This window comes from Microtus ochrogaster, linkage group LG4 (assembly GCF_000317375.1).
Source record: "Microtus ochrogaster isolate Prairie Vole_2 linkage group LG4, MicOch1.0, whole genome shotgun sequence".
Taxonomy (NCBI): Eukaryota; Metazoa; Chordata; class Mammalia; order Rodentia; family Cricetidae; genus Microtus; species Microtus ochrogaster.
Window position 1 is genome coordinate 9258329 of NC_022030.1, and position 27325 is coordinate 9285653.

The 27325-nt window shown below is 40.8% G+C and overlaps 1 protein-coding gene across 2 annotated transcripts in view; it reads right to left on the bottom strand.

Moving 5' to 3' along the window:
• Txlnb (taxilin beta) overlaps positions 1-26309 on the bottom strand; it is a 41012-nt gene extending 14703 nt beyond the window's left edge. Inside the window, exons 1-5 of one of the 2 annotated variants that reach the window (XM_005360987.3) lie at positions 26159-26309; positions 23022-23464; positions 16167-16258; positions 9483-9653; positions 1114-1308 (exon numbers count right to left, since the gene is read on the bottom strand). In XM_005360987.3, the coding sequence (XP_005361044.1) occupies positions 1114-1308; positions 9483-9653; positions 16167-16258; positions 23022-23451 (888 nt within the window). In that variant the 5' untranslated portion in view covers positions 23452-23464; positions 26159-26309. Of the gene's footprint in view, positions 1-1113; positions 1309-9482; positions 9654-16166; positions 16259-23021; positions 23465-26158 lie in introns of those variants that run through there. The other variant, XM_026786353.1, reaches the window with a different exon arrangement.
• Positions 26310-27325: the final 1016 nt, after the last annotated feature.

Genomic DNA, 27325 nt, shown 5'->3' on the forward strand with positions numbered 1-27325 from the left:
TACATTTGGCTAACTTCTGGGTTTGCCTATGAGGGACTGTCTACATTTGGCTAACTTCTGGGTTTGCCTATGAGGGACTGTCTACATTTGGCTAATTTCTGGGCACACCTGTGAGGTACTATCTAGCTTGGTTAGCTTAATTGAGGCGGGAAGACCCACCTTAACTGTGGATGGTGCCGTTTCATGGCCTGGAGTCCTGGCTGATCTGAGCATGGGAAACCATTGTTCTATATTTTCTATCTGTGGACCCAGTGGAACCAGCTGGCTACCTGCTCTGGTCACCATTCCTTCCCTTCCTACTCCCATGTTTTCTTTTCTTTTTCTTTTTTTAAAATATTTATTTATTTACTTATTATGTATACAATATTCTGTCTGCAGACCAGAAGAGGGCACCAGACCTCATTACAGATGGTTGTGAGCCACCATGTGGTTGCCGGGAATTGAACTCAGGACCTTTGGAAGAGGAGGCAGTGCTCTTAACCACTGAGCCATCTCTCCAGCCCCTACTCCCATGTTTTCTATGCCACGGTGGAATAATCTTCCAAAACTATAAGCCAGGATTTACCTTGCCTTCCTTCTACTGCTTTTTGTTAGATATTTGGTCACACAAAAAAGTTACATAAAGTAACTTCTATAGATAGTGTTTTCTGTTTGATAGTAAAATTGAGACAAATGACATATTGTGTGCAAAGTATATTGCCTAATACATTGCTTAACACAAATTAAACACTAAATAAATGATATTATAATTATTACATTATTAATGCTAGTATCAGCTTGTTAATTGAGATGGCATGGTGATTCTAACGAAGACAGTAGAATTATCTTTTGTCTACATGGAAAGGATTTTTAAAGGGCCAAAGTACTGTGCAGGATAAGTGTGCCCACGGCCTACCACTTTAGGTTTACTGCTTTTATTTCGAAGTGAGTTCAGCCAGGTGTTTTGTAGGATTGCCTGCTTTTATTTTGGTTAGTAAAAGAAACCCACCTTAACTATTAATTAATCGAGAGGGCTGACCATGAATTGTCTCTTAGCCAAGCCCCTCCCTTTCACACCCCAGACCTGGGCCTATGCACAGTTCTGTGAGCTGTGTGATGTGATGTGGTTCTCACCTCCTCCCTGAGCTCATACTGGTCAATGATGCTTTTCAGCTTCTCTGCGAGCTCCGTGTTCTCCTGGCAGAGCTTCATATTTCGCTCACTCTGTTGCTCGATCTGAGTCTGGATATCTGTCAGGGTAGTCTGAAAATGACTCGTGATCTCCTTCCTCTTCTCTTCCTCCTCACGTGCCCGTTGGAGGGTTTCCTCCTGTGGATGAATAGGACAGTTGTGCAGGTTTAGAAGCGCCCATGATTAGAGGCCTCCGGGTAAGGTCTCAGAGAGAACCATTGAGCAGAGCAAGTGGGGTGTTTCTCTTCAGTTCTCTGCATCTAAAGTTGCCCAATCCCTAAATATATGCATGAGGGCATTCCCAGTACAGTCACAGGCAATACTCAGTGATGAGCAGGCTTCCGTAAAGACGGCAGTCTCCTGCCGAGTGGATGGCCAGCAGTGACTTCTGACAGACAGTCCCATAGTCACAAAACTTTGATCTCTTAGTTGTGCCCTGGAAAAAAGACCACTGGGATTTGGCGAGCGATGGTCACGGATCATGAGTTGTTTGACTGCTGTGTTGCTATGAGGTGGAAAGCTATCGATGTAAAGCCATGGAATACTGACCACACAATTGTATCACCCAGATTATATAAGAATAAGTGATCATAATATAAACTTTTTTTATTTCTTTTAGGTTTTATTTTTATTTATGTGTATGACTCTGTATATGTATATGTCACATACATGTGGGTACCCAGAGAGCCCAGAAGAAGGTGTTGATTCCTGGAACTGAAGTTACAGGTGATTGTAGGATGCTGAGGACTGAAGTTGGGCCCTTTGCAAGAGCACCAAGAGTTCTTAATAAGAAAAAGTATTATCAGGAAGCTTTGATACACATAAAAAATATAAAAGGAAATCTTCCCAAATATGATGGATGTTTTATTTCTAGACAGAACTATCATTTTAGGTGTCATTTGGGATAACTAAAATACCTGTGATGTAAATTTTGAATTAGGAGGCAATAAGTTTGAAATCTCTTTAACTCTAAAATGGTAACAATGAAACAGTTTATCAGCCCCCCCCACCACCACTTGTTACCATCAAGAAACTGGAAGTTTGCTTTGTGTTATTTTTGTTCTTTTTCCTCTTACATCAAAACTCCACATTCATTGCTGACTACTAATAATGTGCCCAGATTCCTCTCTCTATACTAAGAACTATCTGCATTGTAATTAATTGTTCCTTTCATCCCTTTACAATAGAGGGTTTGCTCTTGCTATATTATCCCCAAGATAGACACGTTTTCACTGCTGACAGATGATACGTACATTTTCGGATTCCTTTCAGTCCTGGTTAATTGTTAATAGGAAAGCTTGCTTCGTTGTTGGCAAGTAAAATTACACTGCATTTAGTTGCGTACCAACTTCAAATTATGTAACAGGATTTAAAAAGAGAAAATTATTTTAGCAGGAGTAATTGCACAAGTCTTTATTGGGATAGAACAATGTGATCAAAACAGAAACTGATCTGGAAAATATATGCTCTGGAAGTATTTTCATTTAACACTCATTTCCAACTTTCCTATATAATATTAGCATATTGCTTGACTTGTTAGCTACGAGAATTGTAACTTCCTCATGCTGCAGCTTCTCAGAGATATTATAAAAGACACTTCCTGCAGCTGGGCAGTGGTGGTGCATGCCTTTAATCCCAGCACTCAGGAGACCGAGGCAGGCAGATATCTGTGAGTTTGAGGCTAGCATGGGTCTACAAGAGCTAGTTCCAGGACAGGCACCAAAGCTTCAGAGAAACCCTGTCTCAAAAAAAAAAAGTAAATAAATAGAAAATTAAAGAAAAATGACACTTCTTAATCTAAAGACTATTTGAAATACTATTTATCTTTGTATACCAATTCTTATTACATATATCACTAAAAATGGTTACAACTATCAGTGAAAGAGTAAGTCAGAGTGTTTGACATTCATTGCTTCTGATATATTTAAAAGTCCCAAAATTATGAATTGTTCGACTATAGACCATGTACTTAATTTCATTTTTATTTATAAAGATTCCATGTGTGAGTGGAAAAAGCTATGTCATGCTCCTGAGAACATTTGAGATTTTCCAGATGTTAGCAAGTTATTAAACATGCGTCAAGCCACTCAGTTCTGTTTTATTAAATGTCAGCTTGAATTTTGTACTGTATTGCCTCCCCTGCTTTTAATAGGAGGAGGAATACAAGGTCTTGTGAGGTAGCCCAGACTATCTTTGAACTTATGACCCTCCTGCCTCATCCTTCCAAATAACAACATTCCTAACTATGTTGTTTTTGCAGCTAGATAAAAAAGTGTTGCTAAATGTTATTAAATTGATTTCATTGATAAATAACTTGCTGTCACTTGGACAATGTCTGAGATCATTTTTTAAATAACCAAGAGTATATGCAAAGTAGATATTACTATGACTGAGAGACAAAAGCTGAAAACGACTTTGCAAGCAACATCACATATCTTAAAACTGATGCCGTGCCTGGTGCATAATCCATAGGTATTCAGTAAATGTTTATTTAATGATTAATACATTATTAACTTGTGTGCAGACACATGAGTAGCTTGGATGGGATGTTTTCGATAGTCCTTTCCACATTAAAATACCTTGATAGTCTGTTAACAAATACTACTTATTTATTTACCAAAATCATATTCCTTAAGCCACCCACACACAATTTACCAAAATGTTCTTTTTCAATATAGTTCCAGGCTCAAAATGTACTCCTTTAAGTACTTGTTGGAGTTGCCGAAACAAGTACCTGGCTAAGACCCTTCACTGGCCTTTTTCCAATTATCCCAAATTGTTAAGGTTTGTGTTTCGCTCACTGGGGGACGACGTCACTTTATAAGGAATGTATGGTGGTTGAAAGACCTGACTCTGCATTCTTTTTCCATGCCTTCCCAAGCTTCTAAAGCTTGGACTTTAAAGCCAGGTTCTGAGACTTCCCTAATAGCACGGCCAAAGAAGGTCATGCCAAGTTCAGTTTTCTACAAAGAACAGTCTTGGACTCCGGAGGCCAGTTAGCACTTGATATAATGTAAGTTTCTCACCCTTTCCCCTTTTAAACAGATTTGAGCTTGTAGGAAGACTTGGAAACAGACTGGGATATGTTCACCTTCCCTAGAACATCTACCATCTTTCAGATAGGAAGAAGAGTGCGAAATTCTGGGAAACTGGATAACCACTGAAAGATGAGAAGGAAATTCAAAGAATAGAGTCACAGGGGGAGAAAAACCTGAAATCTATGGAGAAAACTCTCCAATCTATGAACGACACTAATCTACACTTCTGCAGGACGACTCAAAGCAATCCAGCTAAGGAAAAAAACTGAACGGACATTTGGACTGCTGTCCTGTTGGGGGCTGCAGACCCCTGGCCCCTTGACTTTCTTTGCCTGTCTCAGACCCTTTGCCTGCTGGAGTGAACTGGGCAAAACAACTTGTTTTCCTGTACCTGCAGCTGCTTTGAGCATGAGACGCTCATGAGTTCCTGGTGGCAGAGATGTGAATTCTGGTGGGTTTTGCAGCTGAAAGATCCCCAGAGCTGGGGCGTGGTTATCAGTTAAGGATCCCTATATAAGCTTCCCTGGAGCACAATAAAGTTGGTATTTTTGTTTCAAGGATGACCTGTGTCCCTGTGTCTCTGTCTGTGTGTGTATGTTTTTAAATCTCCAGCCTAGTTCCTGGCTTGCGTACCATCCCGTAGTGCAGGCACTACACTCTCCAAGAGACAAAAGTTTGTATTTGAAGCAACCATACTAACTGAATTAAAATCGTCAATATTTTCCAGAAGAGTATATAGTTGGGGTTTATATATGTAGTGTATACTCATGTGTTGGAAGTCTGTCCCTCAGATGGCTGGGTTTTGAGAGGTGATTCTACCATGACGATGCTAATTGCATCTACCGTGGATTAATCCACTGATGCCTTTGTAGCTGAATCATTGGTGAGAAGTGGGCCTTAGCTGGAGTAAGTAGGCTTCTGGTGCATTCTTTTGAAGGCTCTGTCTTGTCTCTGGAGCCCTTTTCTGGAAGTTTCTGCCTCCTTTTCACCTTAAGGTGATCAACTTTCTCTATTGTGTGCTCCTGATGATGATGCTCTTCTTCATCTTGGCCCAGAATCAGGCAGCAAATGACCATGGACTGAAATCTCTGAAACTGTGAGCCAAAGTAAACTTGTCCTCCTTTAAGTTGATTTCGGTAAGGTGTTTTATTATAGCATCAGAAGGTCAAATAACATGATAATAAAATCTCGAGTCTTAATATTGTCATACCATCTAGGACAATGACATCTAGGACAGTTTGAGCTGACATATGAAAACCCTACCAAAGAATTGGCACATTATCAAAAGAAAGACAGCAAGCAAATAAACAACTTGCTTTACAATGGTCCAAATGTGAAAAGAACAAGAAAGAATTATAAAACTGGTGTTATAATTCTCTTCAGTGATGTTAAGGGAAATATTTTCCAGTGAATTAAAAACAGGAAATCTCAGACAAGAAAAATAATTTTTAGCAAGTCAGAGTCCTGAAACTTAAAACTCTGTAGTTACAAATTTAAAAATCATTCTATGGACCTAGAGCATAGTAGAGATAACAGAGAAAGAACAATGAAGTGACCTGATCAGAAACTTGAAGAAGGCAAGAAGGGACCTCTGGGATACTGTCACATGATTGATAGGCATGCAATTGGAATCTCAGGAGAGGGGAAGGAGGAGAACATGAATTAACAAATATATTTGAAGAAATAACATGAGAAAATTCCAAGTTTGGTAAAAAACACAGATACATAAAGCTCAGCAAATACCAAGTGGAATATATGTAAAGAAAACCTTTAGGTATTGGAGAGATGGCTCAGTGGTTAAGAGCACTGTCTGCTTTTGCAGAGTTTTTGGGTTTGATTCCCAGTATCCACGGGGCAGTTCAGAACCATCTACTTGCAGCTTCAGGAGATCCATCACCCTCTTCTGGCCTCCGTAGGTACCACACATATATGGTATACTTACACTCATACACGTAGCTTAAAAACAAAACCATTAGTAGATATGAAGCTTCTTAAAGTAAAAAATTACTAGAAAGACTTTGAAAATAGACATAGAAAAATGACATGTCATAGGAGAAGGAGTAACGGCTCAAGTTACTGCTGCTGCCATCATCAGAATTATGGAGGCCAGAATAAAATGGAAGATCCATAGACAGATGCCATCAATGGTCACCTTCAATGTCCAATAATTACAGTTCTCAATAGGAAGAGCAACGAATAAATAAAAGACATCTTAAAGATAAAGGACAACTAAGAGAATTGATTGCCAGCCAAGCTAGAATCCAACAAACTCTAATGGGGAGCTCTTTAGGCTGAGAGGAAATGGTGCCAGACAGAGCAATGTTGTTTTAGACCAAATAAAAAAGACATCAGGAAAGTCCAGTATCTGGGAACAGATAAAAGTCAGTTTTCTTTTTCATTTTTTAAGGAATACAGATGATAGTAAAGACAAAAAAATGATATTGTTGTCTCATGGACTTTATAAATACATATACTTGGAAGATTCTAGCTTAAAGATGGAAATAATTGCACTTACTTAGCTTTAGTGTTTCTATGTATGTGATGTGGTTTAATATCAACTCTAGACTAGGAATTTAACTAAAAATGTTGATTGTAACCATAGATTAACCACTGTAAATAATGAAAAGAGGTATACTTTTAAATCCAAGAGATAAATTAAAAAAGAAAGACTCTTCAAATTGGAAGGCAGGAAATAAATAAAAAAACAGAAGAGAGAAAGGTTGAGGTTATAAAGTTATGAGGTTAGAGAGAGGTTATATATGTTGTAAACAAATAAACATGGTATTTTCTATTTAATTCAGTCATATCAGTCATAGTAAACATAGTAAATACCATGTTTATTGTTAATGTACTGGTACCCCAGTTAAAGGCAGATGCTGTGCATATGAAAAGAATCAGTATATAGCTTTATCCTGTCTTTGTGAGTTATGTATTTTATAGACCCAGGTAGAAAATGAGCAGATGAAAGGAGATATACTGTGCAAACAAACAAACAAACAAACAAAAAAAGAAAACTTAAAGGGCTGTATTAACGTCAAATAATGTAAATATCAAAATAAAGATTATTACGGGAATGTTCTTAATGACAAAACAATCAGTTATTTAAAAAGACAGAAGGTGACCATGATAAAACTAACGTCAGTAGAAGTAATGATGTATTTGAAAGAAGTAGACTGTTGATTATACTGACAGTTCCAAAGCTAGTTGTGGCTTAAGGAATAATGCATACACTGTTTGTCCATCAAGAGAGAATATCCATAAGGGGCTGATGTGGGATTTCCCTTTATATGCTGTGAATGTGCTTTGTTACCATTAATATACCAATTGGTATTAAAATACCAATAAAGAATCTTCTTTGAGCCTATGCTAGCACAGAATAGAGCAAGGTAGGAATTCCAAGCAGAGATATATAGAGAAAGTAGGTGGAGTCAGGGAGATGCTATGTAGCCACTGAAGGAGACAAATACCCGGGAACCTTACCGGTAAACCATAAGCTTCATGGTAAAATACAAAATAATAGGAATGAATTAATTTAAGATGTAAGAGTTAGTTAATAAGAAGCTTAAGCTAATAGGCCAAGCAGTGTTGTCATTAATATAGTCTCTGTGTAATTATTTTGGGCCTGGGCGGCTGGGAATGAACAAGCAGTCTCCGCCTATAATGTACTATACAAATTAAATCTACGCCATACACGATAAACAATGCAAATTAAATATGTCCCAGCCCATGGACAAATAATCCAAGATAGATTAGTATTTTGTTTTTAAATTCTTATATTGACACTTTAAATTATTGATTAGAATCACTGCATTTCCTTGTCAGTAGAGACACAAACTCTCTGAAGGCCATTTGTGCAGACCAAGTGACATCACATGCAAAGTCCTAAAGGGTCAAAGCCACACTCTTCTTCTCCCTTGGAACCTTTCACTCACACATTCCCCACCCTCCCTGATTTAATTTCCATCTCTTCACCGTATGACATTGTGGAAAGACTGATGTCTTTTGTAAACACAGAACACTATCTGTGAGTTGAAGATGATGCACCTGTCTCCAGGCCTCCATCTAACCTGGATTTCTGGTGGTTCTTAACACAATCATTGAAGAAAGCCCAGATGTCCATCCTCTGGACCTTGCAATGTGAAAGTCACAGTTCATCACATTAGCTTCGCATTTCCCGAAATGACAAGATAATTCAGCAATGACGAACCACTATTTATTTCCTGCTCGTCAAAATAGTTAATGATCTTAATGTCTGTTTTTTTTAAGAATCTCCTTGTAAACAGATATAGTAATAATGTCCCTGCAGGAATATTGTCTGATTAATTACTGTGTGTCTGCCGCCTTGGGATCTACCACTGGAAAGAGGACTGTGGAGGCAAGTTGACTTATTCGGAAGAGCCCTACGTCTTACTTTTGAATGGAGCTGGTAATCAAATTAAATACACTGCTAGGGACCCATGCTGTAATTGATGAAACCCATGCAGACATAATGAGGTGATTAGTCTATTATTTTTAAATTGAGTCATTAAATCTTAAAGAGCCAGTCAGTGTTTGTTAAAGTAGCTTTTCTCAGACAATTATTGGTATTTTTGGCTCACCACCTCACTTTAGAATGTGAGTTAGCTTTGTGTCTATGCCCTGTTATGTAGAGTTCAGTAAATAATTATAAATGCTGAATTTTTACAATTTTTTAAGAGGTAATTGAAGGATGGAGAGATGGTTCGAGGGTTGAGCATTGGCTGCTCTCCCAAAGGACCTGTGTTCAATTCCCAGCACCCGCATGGCAGAGTGCAACCATCTACGATGCTAGTTTCTATGCCTTCTTCTGATGTCCTCAGGCACCAGGAACACATGTGATGCACAGACATACATGCTGGGAAAATACCCAAACACTTAAAGTAAAAATAAAAATAATTCAATAATAAATGAAGGGCTATCTAAACAATCAGTCAATCAAAACAAACAAAAAAAAACCTCAACCTAGCAAGAAAGAGAGGAATGGCACTTATTTTCTTCCGGGCCTGCACTGCTGTCGTGTGTTGGTCCCTTGCATGTGGAATTTCATTTAGTTTTTCCCTTCCAGTCACACAATCGGATGATGGGGGAAACCATTTACAGAGGTAAAAACTTGAAGATCACAAATGAGCAAGTGTCAGATCCAGCATTTGACTGCACTGCTCTCTGGTTGTAAGACATCGTTTCTCCAGGTAGCCGAGGCCTGTATCTATGCAACTAGCTAAGGAATGTGTCATCCCAAGCCAGGGTACCACATACCTTCAGTGTCTTGTTGTGCCTCTGCAGCTCCCGACACAGACTCTCGAGTTTGCTCCGAGCGAGGATGGCTCGATTGTGTTCACTCTGCAGCTGGTCCTTCTCCCTCTGGATCTGTGCTTGCTGCTTCCGCAGGAGCTTTAGCTTCTTCTGCTCTGCACGATGTTCATCCAGCTAGACACAGGGGTGCAAGCAGCAAAGAAATTGCCAGGAACGTCTTTACAGTTCACAGGGAAGAGGCAAAGCCCAAGGACTTTCTGTGTGGTTATTTGAACTATATTTTTTGTCATTATCTGCCTTTCTAGCATCTCATGACTTCATAAGTGCCACTTCTGTATAATGTGTACATGGGAGCTTCTGGCCCACCCAGTCCCGCAGCCTATCAGTCCCAAAGAAACACACAGAGACTTATATTAATTATAAAATGTTTGGCCGATTAGCTCAGCTTATTATTAACTAACTGTTACAACTTAAATTAACCCAAAGCTCTTGTCTGTTTAGCCACATGACGTGGTACCTTTTTCTCAGTGAGGCATTCTCATCTTGCTTCCTCTGCATCTGGCTGGTGACTGACTCTGCCTTCCTCTTCTCAAAATTCTCTTAGTCTGGTTGCCCCACCTATATTTCCTGCCCGGTTAACTGGCCAACCAGCTTTTTATTAAGCCAATACAAGTGACAAATCTTTATAATATACAAGAGCATTGTTCCATAACAAGTTTGTAGAGCACAATATGATTTTTATGATTTATGAAAAATCATAATATGTGATTTTTCATAACTATTACTTCTATTAGCCTCTTCTTTATTTGACTGTTTTATTTTATTTTTAAATGTCTAGAAATGTTTTCTTTGTTTCTGTCTATTACTGTCCATAAAAGAAAGACACGCTTGAGGATCTGGAAATTGCTGGAGTTCATGGCACTATCTTGTATTCAGAGCACAGTCAACAATTTGTTTGCTTGGCTCACATATCACTCTTATAACTCTGTCTCGAAATAAGCCAACAGTGAGAGAAACAGCCCCCTGGTAAAACATAAAACGCAGTTATCGTCTTTGTATTTGGGGGCTTTAGATGTGGACTCTTTGGGTAGAGAAAAGCAACAGAAAGTACAACACCTAAACACGTGAGCCTTGATTTTTTTTTTTTTTCTGAAAAAGCCATGGCACAAGAGAGTGGCACAAAAGGCGAAGATTTACAACATTCCCTACTATCCAACTCTGTCCCCAACCTCTTGTGTCTACAGAACAGACATCATGACCCTTGTTTCTGACCATCCAGATATACTTTATTCCCCTCCTGTCCATGTCGGGATGCTAAAATATGAATGTAGGGTTGCCAGATACAATACAGGATGCCTAAATAATTTGAAATTTCAGATAGCAAGGAATAATTTTAGTTTAAGTATATACAGATTTTGAGTGGGGCATATTTTTACCAAAAATTGCTCATTCTCTAAAGTGTAAAGTTCTTTTATCTTTATTTGCTAAATCTGGCAACATAATCATGAGATCTTAGTTCTAATGGAAGAAGCATGGGAAACAGCCTCCAGAAGCCACCAGAGAGAGACCAGGAGACTCTATGAGTACCAGTGTCAGTCTGAACACTAGTGTGATCGATCACATACAAGCAGCAGACTTTGGTCTAGAATTGTTCACTCTACTGGACTTGGGTTTCTTATGTGCCTGGGTATTGCTTAAGCCGGGAAGGAACTTGTTATATTAATAGCCATATTGGCTGAGAGCAAAGAAAATCCCTGGGGAGTCTGTGGGTTCTTTCAGACGCCAGGTGTTCCTGGTACCTCACAGTGCCTGATGGAAATGGTGCACATTCCACGTGGAACTTGACCACATCTTAGTTTCCATATTTTAAAAGTCTTTATCCCCTCTGAACTATTTGAAAATTGTTGCACTTTCTTCAATTCATATCTTGTTTTATTCTTTTTCTACTACCATGTTGAATAACCATTAAAAGCCCTCTTTAGATGAAGCCAAGAGTATGCACATTTGATATTTTAAGTTCATACCCATGAGCAATTTCTACTTTTTAGAAATTAATTTTGGAAAAAGTGAACCATGTTGCTAGAAATAATGATTTGTATTATCATCCTTCTTGAAAAGCCTGTGGTCCTACACTGTGTATTTCTCATGCTGAACTCTTATTTATGAAATAGATGTAGTCATTTTATTTTGTACCATAGTGATCAGACAAGTTAAAATTTCCCTTCAATAGAAGAATGGATGAAGAAAGTATGGAATATATACATATTAGAGTACTACTCAGCAGTAAAAAACAAGGACTTCTTGAAGTTTGCGTACAAATGGATGGAAATAGAAAACACTATCCTGAGTGAGGTAAGCCAGACCCAAAAAGAGGAACATGGGATGTACTCACTCATATTTGGTTTCTAGCCATAATTAAAGGACAGTGAGCTTATAATTCGCAATCCTAGAGAAGCTAAATAAGAAGGTGAATCCAAAGACAAACATATAGGCATCCCCCTGAATATTAACCTTCATCAGACGATGAAAGGAGACAGAGTCAGAGACCCAAATTGGAGCACCGGACAGAAATCTCAAGGTCCAAATCAGGAGCAGAAGGAGGGGGAGCACGAGCAAGGAACTCGGGACCGCGAGGGGTACACCCACACTCTGAGACAATGGGGATGTTCTTTCGGGAATTCACCAAGGCCAGCTGGCCTGAGTCTGAAAAAGCATGGGATAAAACTGGACTTGCTGAACATAGCGGACAATGAGGACTACTGAGAACTCAAGAACAATGGCAATGGGTTTTTGATCCTACTGCACGTGCTGGCTTTGGGGGGGGGGCAGGGGCAGTTTGGATGTTCAACTTACTAAACCTGGATGGAGGTGGGCGGTCCTTGGACTTCCCACAGGTCAGGGAACCCTGATGGCTCTTCAAGCTGAAGAGGGAGAGGGACTTGATCGGGGGAGGGGGAGGGAAATGGGAGGCGGTGGTGGGGAGGAGGCAGAAATCCTCAATAAATAAATAAATTAAAAAATAAAATAAAATTTCCCATGATTATAGCAAGATTTTTCTTCCTTGAAACTGATGTATTGTTATTGCCATTATGCATTAGAATTTATTTTTGAGAGCTAAGCCATGTCAAAACTTTTTAATTCCATCATTGTTGACACAATGGGACATATTTTTATATTGTACAAAATCCTCTGTATTATAGGCTATTATGATACCACCAACCTGGGCCCCTCCGTCTACTGTGTGACAGTAATGTATCTAATTGTGATATGCAGAAATATCTTCAGGCAGAGACACCTATTGCTCCTTGGTAGACAAGACTAAAGTTTGTGTGTGTGTGTGTGTGTGTGTGTGTGTGTGTGTGTGTGCGCACGCGCGCACGAGCGTCCTGAAGCAAATATATACTTTATGTGCTTTCTAAGTCAGAAGACAGATGATTTACCCTTTGCTTTATTTAATCTTTGACTGTGTTATGGGATCATGCAAATTAAAACTTTTGCCAGATCTATTTTCCTTAGATCTATTAAAATGAAAGACACTGAATTTCCTGCACTTTTTAGTGTCTAGGTGATTTTTTTTTTCAGATAGTTCAGACTTCTATACTTTTATATGAACGCAGGGGCTTTTATGAATGAAAGTGAGTATAATTCATCCAAGTCAGCCTCAGCCCAGAACTGGCTATAGGTCATTAGTGCCATTGACTAAATTAAAATTGAGTATATAGAAGTTGAGGTAATTTCCAGAAAATATATTTCTAAGGCCATTTCTGAATATAGTCATGAAGTATCCTTACTTATTAATGAATTTGTCCTTATTTATTGATGAACACATGGCAGATAATATTACTGGCTTCAGACTCTGTAAGCGTGAGTGAAGTAAAGTGGCAGCTTGCTTTGAAGAATTGGCGTTGACAATTTTCTCCATTTTAACCACTGTATTTCAGACATTTTCTATACTAATAGGCTAATCAATGAGCAAGGAAATAAGCTTTTATCTCCGAGTAAATAATTAAAATTTTTCATGATTTTTTCCCCTGAAAAAATATAATTGGTCTCTTGGGTCAGTTTTTGAGAAGTATCTTTTAGGTCTTAAAGTTTGTTATAGGGCGTAAGACAAATGCTGTAAGGCTTGAACTGGCTTGTCTCTGTTGGGGTGGTCTGGTTAGAACAACAGGTAGGTTCAGGGATTTCCTGGGACCAGGGTAAATAGCCCTGGCTCTTGGAGAAATCTCCCTCAGACTGGAGAAGCAATTCTTCTCCAGTGTACTGCTGTGCCAATGTAGCGTTGTAAACTGGTGTCGGGTGCCAGTCAGGAGTACTTCCTGGTCCTGCCAAGCATAGCATATGGTGCTAGAAAATGAACAGTAATGGCCTTGGTGTGTAGTAGTTTAGTTGAGGAGAGGATAGGCAGACAGTACAGAAAATACTGAAAAACATAACAAAGATACATAAGTGAGAGTCGTGTGGTGTACATGACAGAATGAGCCCAGATTTGGGGGAGAAAGATCTTTGGCTTCCAGCTTATGTCATGCAAATTTAAATTGCTAATAGCCAATGTTAATTTGCTTTGTAAATTTCAACCCTTCTTTTGGCAAGCAACATGGCCATAAAACTGAAAAAACAAACATTCATCCTGTTTGACCTAACTAACTTTTTCTTAAAATCTTAATGGAGAAGGAACAAGTCTAATAAATGATGGCGTTCACTGTGGCAGTGTTTTTGGATGTGGGAGGACATTGTCTGCCACATGGGTGACATAGAGTCACTTATGGATTATGACCCAACTTTAACAAAATGTGCATATGTAGACTGAACTACATGGGAAGGTGCCATGTGAGCCAAGAAAACGAAATATCAGCTTGTCTGTACCACATGACAGGAGTGACTCCATCACTGGCTGCATTCAGCTGGAGAGCATCAGGCATAAAACAGAACCTGTGTTTAGATGATGGGTTGGAGATAGCATGTTGTGTCTTTGGAACTCTTACACCATTGCGGTGTGGTTTGTATGATTGAAAATAACTGAAAGTTAGGCCATCAGCTTGGCACTCGGGGGTTTAGAATTGTATTGTGTTGATGGCATCACTGATTCAGAATACCAGCATGTGTCAAGAGAGAAGAAAGGAAAGAACACATGGGGATTACAGGACGAGAGTCAGTGAAAGACAAACCATCAACAGGCATGGAGTTTATGGACCCGATGCTACTAGTGGGAGGCCCCCACCTGGAGCATCCTTAGATGTAAAATACATCTACCCAGGGAGGGGAGGTGGTTCAACTCCTGCGGCGACAAAGTTCTGTACTGTGTAGAGCCTCATTTGTATGCTGCTGCTTCTCCAGAAGAGACATGTCAGTGACTTTCTTAAAGAGTACTCAATAATAATGATAATAAGTTAAAAAGCAGCTTGCTGTCTCGTTTCTGGGAGTAAAGGAGGAGAGTGGTGTACAGACCTCAGATGGTACCATTTGGCTGCCCTACCCTGCTCATTACAGCAGGTATCCGTGAGGCTTCCCTGATACCAGAGCACTGTCCTCACCAAGCCCTTCCTTTTCTCCAAAGGCCAATTAAAGCACAGAAGAGAAGACGATAACCTTCTGGGATTCGTGGATGGTTTGAAGCAGCGTCCTTTACTCCCAGAGCCCTGAGTACGGAGAGTGAGGAGTCTGTGGAGGACATGGAGCTGGGCGCTAAACAACCCCATAGAGGACCTTGTCTTTGTAGAGAAGGGAAAGAATGGGGAGCACTCTTCAGAAGGGAACTGAAGAAATGGCTCAGGCCAGACAAGAAAGTGCCATGAACTGTGAAGTGGCCTTAACTCTGCTCTGAACTTTCCCTTGTAGCCCTTGATATAACGTGGTTATAGAATCTATGAAAGCTTACTATTTATTTATCTTTATAAAACATGTAGTAGCATTTTATTTGCATTTTAATAAAGAAAGCTTGCCTGAAGATCAGAAAAGTAAAACAGCCACACTGGCCAACCTTACAGACCAGGCAGTGGTGACACACACCTTTAATCCCAGTAGCCACACTAGCTTGCCATAGAAACCAGGCCATAGTGGCTACTGGGATTCAAGGTGTGTATCATTGCTGCCTGGTCTGTAAGGCTGGCCAGTATGGCTGTTCACTTTTCTGATCTTCAGGCAAGCTTTATGTATTAAAATACAAGTGAAATGCCACTACAAAGATAGTATTTTTTTTCTTTGAAGTTGACAGGAGCTTTAAAATGTCTACAGATTTAAATGATCTCTACTCCCCTTTCTTGCCTGCCCCCCAAATGATGCACATAATTAAACAAAGACCATTACCTTCCCCTCCCCCCTTTTTATGGATTTTTCAAGACAGGATTTCTCTGTGTAACAGTTCTAGTTGTTCTGGAACTAGCTCTTGTGGACCAGGCTGGCCTCGAACTCACCCATAAAGATCTGCCTGCCTATGCTTCCTGAATGCTGGGAAAATAGGCCTGTGCCTCCACCACCCGACCTTCTTTTTCCTTTCTATCGTTACATCTCAGCTTTCCATTTTCCTTAAAAATACTTTCCTTCCAGAATTCCATGAATCTGGTTTGGACTTGTTTGTGGTAACTAGCTGTGTTCTGTAATGATGTCCATGAAAAGCTACAGTTTCCTCTTCTCAGCACTGACTAGAGCTGGGAGTTTCTGACAGAAAGAACAGATCAAAGCTCTTACCAACTCGGCATACTTCTTGAATAAAAAATCAAGCTTTTCTTCAGCTGTTTGCAGCTTGTTCAGATTTTGCATTAGCAAGTTAGCTTCTTTGCCTTGAAAAAAAAAATGTAAAGAACCAGTGTTGACCTTGTAGTAGGATGATAGGAGTTGGTATTTCCAACTGATCACTTGCAAATTAGGATCAACCTTCTGCAAATTAGAACCAATCTCAGCCAAACCACTAACTTTCCTGAACCTCCGATACAATTTTCCCTTCCTATAAGAAAGTATAACCCCTGCCATTCAAAGTGAGGATTAGATCGTGTGATGCAGGGTCCAATTCATGGTAGAACTTCAATACATGTTTGCCAAAACAGTATTCCCCAAATTTCCCATTACTCCCCCCTGTGTATCCTTAATATTTTAAAGGTAAGTGTGTAACAACACTGACTTTACGAAATGATAAATTACCCATTTCCTATGTCAACTAATAAAAAGGAAACAGAAAAGCTAATTAGAGTTCCTGATGAAGAAGAAACAGCCAGTGTCAGTACACGATGTTGGGAACTTCGGTCCAAGTCTGTTTAGCCTCTGTTGTCATGGTACGTCCCGTTGAACCAGTCCTCCCTGCTAAGCCTACTCATCAGGCTTGGATGGGAATAACTCTAACCACATTGCCTACCAGAGAATGAAAAACAATATATAAGGGGGAAAGAAGCAAACCTCAGAGATGTTTCACAGGTGTGTGTGTGTGTGTGTGTGTGTGTGTGTGTGTGTGTGTGTGTGTGTGTGGTCTGTGACTTCAGTCTTCCCCTGCAGTCGTTTCTTCTACCCAGACCTTAATCTCTGCTGGCAGCTTCATTTTTTTCCTCCCCGGTTGGACATCAAGCTACATTTTAAAACTCATATGTTCCTGATTATTTAACAGAGAGATTTAGGCTCTCCCCTGCCTTCTTCCTTCTGTCTCCTTTAGCTTTGCCTCTCTGTGGTGCTAGTTAACCATCTGGCCAGTATCGGGAGGGATGTCTGGGATGCTTGGGCCCGCATTTACTACTAATCACATTTTTGTGAGCCATCCTGCTGAGGCATAGGATTTTTCCCTTCCTCCCCTCTTTGCAACAGCCACTGGTCTACTCACAGTAAAGGAGGTTAGGCCACCGAGGAGAGCCCATGTTTACTGATACAAACCCGCTGACGAATGTGAGCAACTCTGCAAACTTTTCCCTAAGAACTGATATTCCCCCTGGGCTAGAATCCTTGTTTGCATCCTGGAGAATTAGGATGGCCTTCCAAAGAAAGGGTATGAGAACACATGTATACAAATGCATTCATTGTTTACTCACGACTCAATTCTAGTGGACACCTTATATTCTTATTCATTAAATATGGCAAGCTCACATGCGGTTACAAAATTTTAGGTCTAGAAGGATCTTCAAAGACATCCAGACTAGCCAATTTAATTTTCTAGATGAAATATCAACAGCCCAGAAAACACCAACAATCCATGATTAGTCCTGGCCTTGCAAAGACTTTAATCCAAGGTGGCTTGCTCTAAGATTTCACTTGGAATTTTGGTGATAGAGAAATCTAGTGAAAAAGAGGAACGTCTTTAGAAGAAAATGACCTCATTCCTAATGTTCGGTCTCTCTTGGCTCAGGGAGTCAGTTCAGATCTGAGACTGGCCGAAGACAGGAGAGAAGGTGGCTGTGAGCGGGGCTGCATTCAGCCCCTGGCTCTCCAAAGCCCCTGGACATTGTGCTGCCCTTTGCTGCTGCTGATTGCTGATGCTTGCCCCTGCCAGGCATGGACTTCCGCTGCTCCTCTGGCAGCTTGGGTGATCTGCCCTGGTCAGACCATCATTTCACCCTTGGCTTCAGAGCCGTGAATATAGGCATGTGAAGGTGGCTCTCCTGGGCCATTTTTACCTACTAAAGGCAAGGAAATGCTCTGTTTCTCGGGTTAAGGCCAGAGTCTAGCATAGTGTTTGGTCCATGGCAAATGCTCAATAACACTAATAGTATAGCAAAATAAAGCCAGCCAGCAGACACAGGCAACAGACAAATCAAATATCATTGTCCTGATTTAAGTAGAAGGTTAACCTTTACTCTTACCTGGAGATTGAATGGTGGGAACACTTCTCATGGTGAGCATTAACATAGGGAGCAATTGAATATCTTATTGGAAGAGCAAAGGGTTTGTCTCTTTAGGTTATAATTTCTGTAGCTGTTCACAGAGCATTTTGTTGTACTTATCGTATAATCTTCGTGTTAACTGAGACCCCATTCTGCTCTAGTAATCTATCATTTTGTATAGATGTCTATCATACCAGTGTATCAATACACTTTCAAACATTGTTCCCAGGCTCAAAAGAAAATTCAAGTGACAAGAGAGAGGTGTGTGCAGAACCCATCAGAGATGTTCAGTTTTAAACCTGCATGGGTTCTGTGGGACAAGAGTGCTGGATAGGACACTCATAGATAGAGGAGAGGAACAGACGGACTCAGCCTCTAAGAGAGCTGTTACTGCGTTTTCGTGGAAACAGAGCCAAATGTTGACTTATTAGACAGGAGGGAAACCTCGCTTTACTCCAGGACATTTTATCAGCTGGGCATCATGAATATACCATACTTCTCCTGAATATACCATTCTGACGGAAGCCTTATCTCTCCCTGTAAAAGTGAAGGAAGGTATGCAGTGGGCACGTGACTACCACAATGCAAATGCTCTTTGTTGGGACGCTGTAGGGAAGCTGAAGCACCTGTGCACCGAGAACCGCGCTGCGGCTGCGGCATTTGGCTGTGACCACTGGCACAGTTGTATTGGAGCGTGAAGGGGCTATTTTTACAAAGAAGACATTTATAAAAAAATCATTTTTGGTCAATCATTTGGAAAAGGAATGAAAAACCTTAACTTTTAGACAGTTGGAGCAGCTGTAGAAATGTGAGCTAGGCTTTTTCTCAATTACAGTGATACTCATTTACACTAAATGTCATGAGTGCTTTCCTAGATTTAACGTATCTCTAAATGTTTTTCCTCTTCCAATGGGTTTTCTTTATTTTTGGTGGAGGGGATAAAATTTGTTCTTGTGTACTTGCTTGTACAATTCTGTATTTCCTTCTTGTCCATCTATTATGGATGAGTGTGTCTTCTTTCAATGTTACACCCAGAGCCACATTTTAATGTTATTTTTTGCCCTTCTATTAAAACAACTGAAAAATCAGTAAGTGTTAGATAATTTCTAAACATTAATAGAGATCTCTTCAGGAAAGTACACATCTAGCTAGGAGACCTAAGTTTTAGAATCATACTTCCATCAACAAGTTGAGCAACTTTATGACCTCAATTTCCCTGAATATCAAATTAAATTAATGAGTTGACTAAATGGATTCTGAACCTAGTCTTTAGGGTTTGGTGACTCCACAAATGATATAGGTTTTGCCATTTATTGTCTGGTATAAATAGCAACGAAGGCCAAATGACAGCATTGTTTGAACCATTTTGTCATCCTAGGACTTTGAACGTTGATCTGCATTTTAAATTAGTACCCTTACCTCCACTGTCACCTCTCATAGTAACAGTGTTTGATTGCTGAGCTGGGTTTTAATCCCCAATCAATTTTGGCAGATCTACTACTCTGCCTGTGTTTTCCAGTAGCAGCATCTTCCCTTACGTTGACATTTTGTGCCTCTGGAATTTTAGTGACAGCGTCAGAGTTGCACCGGGAACTTCATGCTTTCACTCACTCAGAGAACAGAGCTGGATTTCTCATGGGGTCAGCTGGTGACATGCTCACACGACTACTAATCACGGTAAAGTTCAGAGAGAGTAATAAGGTGTTACATGCACACTGGCTCCTGTGCTCAGAAGACAGAGTCGTTTCACTCGAGACTTGCTTTCTGGAGCCCTGACTCTGTTTCTCCAACTCCTCTCTCTACTCAATTCTGACCCAAGTTTCAGCTTCTCTGTGAACCAGCTCATACATCTCTGAGTCCCACCCATTCCTCTTCTCCTTGAATTCCACTGGGCTCTCATCTTTCCCTCAAGAACATTCAGAATTCATAACAAAGCTATGGGTTGTTGTCTTCTCAGACTATATATAAACCAACCAGAAATGGATCAGACCATCTGGGGTGTGTGTGTGTGTGTGTGTGTGTGTGTGTGTGTGTGTGTGTGTGTCTTCTATGGAAGATGAGGAGAAGTAAATGAGTATCTGAAGATGTTACAGTACAGAATTAACAGTGTTCTGCTTATGGGTTTCCCAGTGTGCGTATTGAAACTTACCCGTAGAGGGTGAACGTGAATGAAATATTCCACAGCAAACCTGTTTCTCTGGCATTATTTAGGATTATTACTCAGAGAAATGACCACCTTCTGCAGTCACGGGGATGCCTCTGAGAAGTTTTCTTTTATAAAAAAGACAGTTACAAATGTCTACTTTGGTAAATGGCAGATGCAGATAAAGTCTTATCTTGTCTGGCAACCTCCTTCTGCCCAGGGGAGTATTTTTTTGCCCAGGAAGAAGCCCACAGCCAAAAGTTTATTACTTGAAGGTTGGAAGAAAACAGTTTTTGAGGCCAGAGCCCCCTTTTCTCCCACAACCTGCTTCCTGCCAAGTTGTCACGGTGCCCTGGGCTGGCTTTATGCACACCAGTTCTGAACTGCTGTGCACGGCAGAGTTTTGGCAGGTTCTGAATTTGATTTAAACACACAGCGAAGTGTGTAGATAATATTGCAGCACCACGTAATTAACCAGTAGCCACTCGCAGGCAGCTAAGTTGGAAGTGGTGGTTTTGTGTGTAGGCTTGTCTGAAAATGCTGTTATCACTAGGGGCATGGCTGAGACTGTACTGTGTGCGGGAGAATATGTTAATGATGCAGAGTAGGAGAGCACAGAGAGGCCCTCAGCCCACACATGCTGAGAGCTGGCCTCGGATGCACAAACAGAAACTCTAGCCAGATACACTGGGCTGGAGTTTGCTAATTTGTAGAGAGTGGCAGGGGGAAAAAAAAGGTGTAATATTTTTTTCTCACGCTGAAAAACTGTCCTAATTATTTGGTGATTATAAGTATTATACAGGTTTATAAAATAATTCATGGGAGAGAATGTAGACGCTCCCACTGGTGGTCTTTAATCTCCCTTATTTTCTTCATATTTTGCCCCTTCGTATAGCAGACACACATAAATCCCTGTACAAATGGTTTAGGATGATATGCACAATGGTTCAGGAACAATCTGGTCCTTAGTGTGACAGCGCCAAGAGGCACATCCCCAATGATCTGTGAAAAAATTGCTCTTTAACACGGAAGGACATTAGAATGATCCCCAGTGTTCTAGAATAATTCCGTTTTGCATTTTTGGAATATGAAAATATATTAAATATTGTTGTGATGTTTATGTGTGTGTATGGGGGGTCAGGTGTATTACTGGAAGATATCATTTAACCCTTGCGGAAACCCTTTTCATGGTGAGTTTTATGTACACAGTGGCTCCCTACTCAAGTGTCGAATACTGGGGTTTACAGCTAGAACTTTGTTACTGGAGTATGTGGCGTGTGACCGAAGTGCTGACCCAGTTGCCCTTGGTATTTCACTCTATTGTGATGTACAAATGAATGAGATGTGCCTGCTACCCTTGAGAACCCACCCACAGAGACAGTCACTAGTAGGGACAGACTGAGGGAGTTTCCTCTGTAGAAGAATGTGTTTTCAGCCATAGCTACAAAGTTAGCCTTCTTTCCCTTCATCCACAGTTATTGTTGGTGCTACCAATCCCTCATGCTCTTCAAACACATTTCACCTCTGCCTGTTTCTGCTGCACAACAGTTGAAGTGTGTGCTTTTTCTCTCTGTACTGAAAGACTCTTAACCAAATCATCTCTGTCTGTGCCCCCGGCATAGTGCGTCATAACCAGATAGTAAATGGTCATGAGACTAAAAAATGGATGAGCGCAGGTAAGTGTCTTCTGCTATTCTTGGCAAAAGTAACCATATTTTTTGTGATCTATGCTTAATCAAAAATATTTTATAATAAGTAATCTAATTTACAATTATTTTTATCAACAAACATCCCTATTTATTATATTTTGCTTATTTACTAGGTTTGCTTTAAATTTTCCATCCATTTATTTATCCTTATAGCAAGTATCTGTTGAGCCTTTAATATGTCATCTCCCATCTTATAGCACAGGTATCCAGTGATGCTCGAAACACATACACACATTGTTCTTAAGACTGAAAAAAAAATTCACCTAGGAATTAGATACATTAACCAAATACTGTCCCCCAAAATGTATAATTCACAATGCTGGTTAGTACTGTGAAAAGAAGACACATGGTACAGTGCAGACCCAAAGAAGTTAGAGCTTTAGAACTGCCTGTTGGATATGAGCTGAGTGGCAAGTAGGGGTTCTATGCTCCAAACGCTCTGGAAGGGTGGCTATGCGAAGTGGACAGAAGTTTCTAGGTAGAACGTGCACAGGCCTTTGAAGAAGGGAACAAGGAAGTTCAAAGAGCCAAAATAGAAGACGAGAATGGCTGTAGTAGTGGTGGGGTCAGGACAGAATGATAAAGAAAGAGATGCTGGGGATACTGTGAAATGAGGGGAAGCTTAAACTGCTTAGGGCTAGACCAGTTTAAGGGACTAAAAATGTCTTAAGAATTTTCGATTTCTAAGAGCAATGTGAAGTCATGTGGGTAGAGTAGATAGGCATCATGGTAAAGTTTTACTTTAGTTTTATTTAAAGGAATGGGCTAGGGACAAATACAGCCCCCAAAGAGGGTATTCTATGAATCCAAATTTATTAGATATAGATCCTCGTGAAGTTAAAGCAAATGGAATAATTAAGAGAAAAGCCATGTATTAGAAGATAATACTTGCCTAATCCTTTTAGGACCTTCTTTTCCAGCTTTTGCTCTTTATTGCTGGCAGGCTCCCTGGCTGTGGCTGCCTCTTCAGAAGCAGTGGGTTCCCTGTCTGCCCCTTCAGTGATTTCTTCGTAGTCCCCATCCTCATTGTCCAGTGCCTCTGTGTTTTCGGGCTGCTCCTTAGTTTCCATGCTGCCCTCTTTCCCCGTGGGACTGGCAGCAGACCCATACATGCTTATGATGTCTTCCAGTTGTTGGTTCAACTCTTCCGAGATGTCGTGGGTTCCCTTCTCAGGGTGGACACTTGTCTCCTCTGGTGCTCCGAGTGACGTTGAGGGCTGCTGGCCAGCTTGCTTTTCCAGGCCATTTTGATTGAGTGATGAGCTGTCTCCTGCAGGTTTTGGCTCTTCATCTGAGAGCTGCTTATGGTGATTAGTCTCCATATGGGAGTGGTATCTGGTGGGGAGCACAGTTAGGTTTTACGTAATGAACCCACTTACAGATTAATGATAAAGGTATCTCTCAGATAGGTACCAACTAATTTTAGTATCTATCGTAGAAAAAATGAACTTTAATATACCACTGACACTAAAAATCAAGTCACGTTACTGCCATATTTTGAGTGTAATCTTCACATTTTAGGAGTATTTCTAATTGCTGAAATCATCTGAGTTAACTCATGGTATTGTTTTTTGTAAGGACATATTTGTTAATTTGAATCAAGATTTTCATGTGTAGACTTTACAGCCCTCAGAAGTATAGACATTCCCTATATAAGTGTGTGTGTGTGTGTGTGTGTGTGTGTGTGTGTGTGTGTGTGTATATAGCATATAGGCATTCTCTTTCAAAGCTAAAATATTTACTACAAGAACCGTTGTGTTTACTTAAAATCATTCATAATAGTCATATTCCTAAGCTATTTTTAATCTTTAAGTACAAATTTAATTTGCATACTTTAATATGAATACATTATTAGGTAAAAATCACTTTTCTCATATTTTCCTGATAATAAGCACCATGCAATTATCAAGGCGCAAAAACATTTTTTTGAGCTTCAGACTAGCATTATTTTTTAATTAAAATGGGGAATGAGGGATCATATAAATAAGCTAATACTATGGAAGAATGCTGGTGCTTATAAGTATTTTGATGTGTATATATGTGCACGAGTGTGGTGCATACATACACACGTGTGTGCACCGGTGGAGGACAGAGGAGGATGTCAGGTGTTCTGTCATACCACTCTCCACCCTCTTCTTTTGAGACAGCGTCTCTCACTGAACCCGGCACTGGGCCCTCCTTAACTTCCTATCATTGTCCCTAGCAGCACTGCGATTACAGGTGCATCTGCCTACATCTGGGCTTTTACATGGTTGTTAGGGTCTGAACCCAAATCCTTGTGCTTGTAGGGTAAGTACTCTTACTCACTAAGCCATCTCTCCAACCCACTTTTAATACTAGTTCCTTAAATTTCTATACTATTCTACTCCTAAAATTGACTTTATTCTAGAAGAAAAGAGATTACAGTTTTCTAAGTCATAAAGTTTTAGGAAATGGCAAGAATTTTAAGAAAAAAAAACAATGTATAATAAACAGGAAGATCAACTAGAGAAATAATTCAAATACAAAGTGGGTTCAAACCAGGCGTAGCGGGCTATGGCTGTTATCCTACATGGAGGAAGATCAGACATTCAAGACCATCCTCAGCTGTATAGTGAGTTTCAGGCCTGCCTCAGGTCTGTCCTCCTCCTCCTTCTTCTCCTTCTCTTCCTCCTCCTCCTCATCATCTTCAACAGCAGCACCAACAACACCCAGATATAATACAGATTCTGGGAAATATGGAGCAATATAATACATTGCAATAAAGAACCCAGGCTTTGCTCTTACCACTTCGAGGGGTGTATAGATTTGGCTTAGGTTTTTTTTTAAATTCTGGTACATTTTGTTTGCAAATAGAATTTAATGGTGATGCTACTAATTTACAGCCCCCAAATATGGCAAAATCCTCAAGCCTCACAGGTTTTGCTGTGTTGGCATGACAGTGAAAACACAAACATGCTGTTCTCCAAACGGCCCAGCTTCCTTGTCCCATTTTTAGGGTAGTAGGTGTCAGAATGCTTGAATGCCAAGAGTGGCAAAGCCAGCGTGCAGACACTGCCACCCACCTGTGGTGCTCACCCAGCTTTCGCTGACTTGGATGGAAGTTCACTAGTTTTACGTTGTCAACTTCTTATCACATAATGTGGCAACGTCTCCACCACACCGGGCAGTTTGTATCCTGACCTCTCCTTTCTACCCTCCCATCTATATATAACTCCTGCCTCTCCCAAGCGCAGAGAAAGCCGCATGTCACCTGCCGTCCAGCCTGAAGTTATTTTAAGCTCTTCTAAAATGAGCCTGACATTTACCCTCGTCCCTGCAGTCAAGAGAACAGTGACTAAGTCAGACTGAGCACAGGGAACATTCGCTGGTTTGAACCCGTTCGTGAGCTTGTACATGGAGGGGAGATTATTGTTGGATGACATCTAAAGTCAAGTCAACGTCAAGGCAGCTATTTCAAACAGTCCCTAGGCATTTTCCTGTGAGTAGGCTTCGTGAAAGCGTTTGTGTGGTCCATTACCCATCGGTTGTTCGTTTTACTTAGGTCCATGGATAGTTTTTTAAATTCCTGTTCTATGTTAATTGGTGTGTGTGTGTGTGTGTGTGTGTGTGTGTGTGCGTGTAGCACCGGGGATCAATTCCAGGACCTCAACTGCTCAACTATTGTGTTCTATCCCCAAACCCCAACTTTTCTTTTCAAACAGAGTAACCTTCCCCACCCCAGGACAGTTTACTGACTAAACACAGTTCCAGAGCAAATTAATAAGAAGGAAAAACAAATACAAATAAAACCAAAGAGCTTTAAATGATCCCTTTTATATAGCAATTTGTTTTCTAGCAAAGAAATCTGTCTTTATTGGCTCTAGGGCCCTCCCTGTGAGGAGGAATGTTTCCCCCGTCCTAGGGCCCCCTGCAGCTGCTCACACACACCATCCCTTCCTGATCCACATGTTGTCTTTAGAAGTTGAACAATGGCAAACCCTTCCACCGTTCCCTACAGACTACAGGCTGCACCTGGCAGGGCTTTGGGGGAGTGTTTGCCACACTTACCAGAAGGAAGGGAGCTAAGCAGGAAGAGAAAAGAGAGGAAAGAAGTGGCAGAGAGTCAGGGCAGCAGCAGCAGGAACAGGCAGCGGGGCTGTGCTCTTACAGGGAGCAAGACACTGCACACACACACACACACACACACACACACACACACACGCCCACACGCCCACAAAAGGAGGGGGTGGGGAAGGGAACATCCCATGATGCAGCAAGACAGAAGTCCGCCCACGCTTCAGTGGGCATTGCCAGGGAAATATCCTTTCAAAGAAAAGCAGCTGGCGGACTGTGACCTTCTCCATGGTCAGTCCTCTTGAAAATCCAAGCCTAGATGAGTGGCCTCCTGGTGCGGTTTCCCACCACTGTTTCTTTCGGATAAACTGGGGTTTGTTTGTTTGTTTTGTTTCTTGGTTTATCTCCAGTGTGGTTTATGATTCAGTCCCTGTCCCGTGGGCTGGACTAGTTAGTGTCAGGTTTCTTTCAAGAATCACTGAAGATGAAATGCGACCCGGCACCCAGAGGTGGCAGAGATGCTGGTTCTGAGGCCACCACTTTCTTGCTGTTACTATTGCTTTTGCAAAGTTTAAAACACACATTTGGCTGGCTGTTTTGGAACTGTGATTTGGGTAGACTTCACAAGTGTGTCTAACACTGATATTTCCATAAGCCCACTCACCCTAAAAACACCTTGCTCAGGCCTGGAGGCAGAGGTAGGTGGTTCTCTGTGAGTTCAAGGCTAGCCTGGACAGCCAGAGGTATGTAGTACCATCCTGTCTAAAAGAAACAAGCCTTCCTCCTAACTCATAGCCATTCCCAGGTTTCTCTAATTTTCTGGAGAATGTATTCCCATGCTCTACCAAAGCAGATATTTTTTTTCTGTCAGTTTTTGCTCTGGGAATAATCTCTAAGAACACAGTAACCCCAAAGATGTCCTCATGGGGCAGCTCACGAATCTCTTACTTGACATGAGAAAGGGACTTGCAGATGTGATTAAGTATTGTGAGATCAAGAATCATCTAGAATTATCTGAGCAGGCCCTGAGTCCTTATACATGAGTCAAGTAGGCTGAGAATCACAACACCTTAGTTGTTCTAAGTGGTGGGGACAGGTGTGTGTGTGTGTGTGTGTGTGTGTGTGTGTGTGTGTGTGTGTGTGTGTGTGTGTGATGGAGTG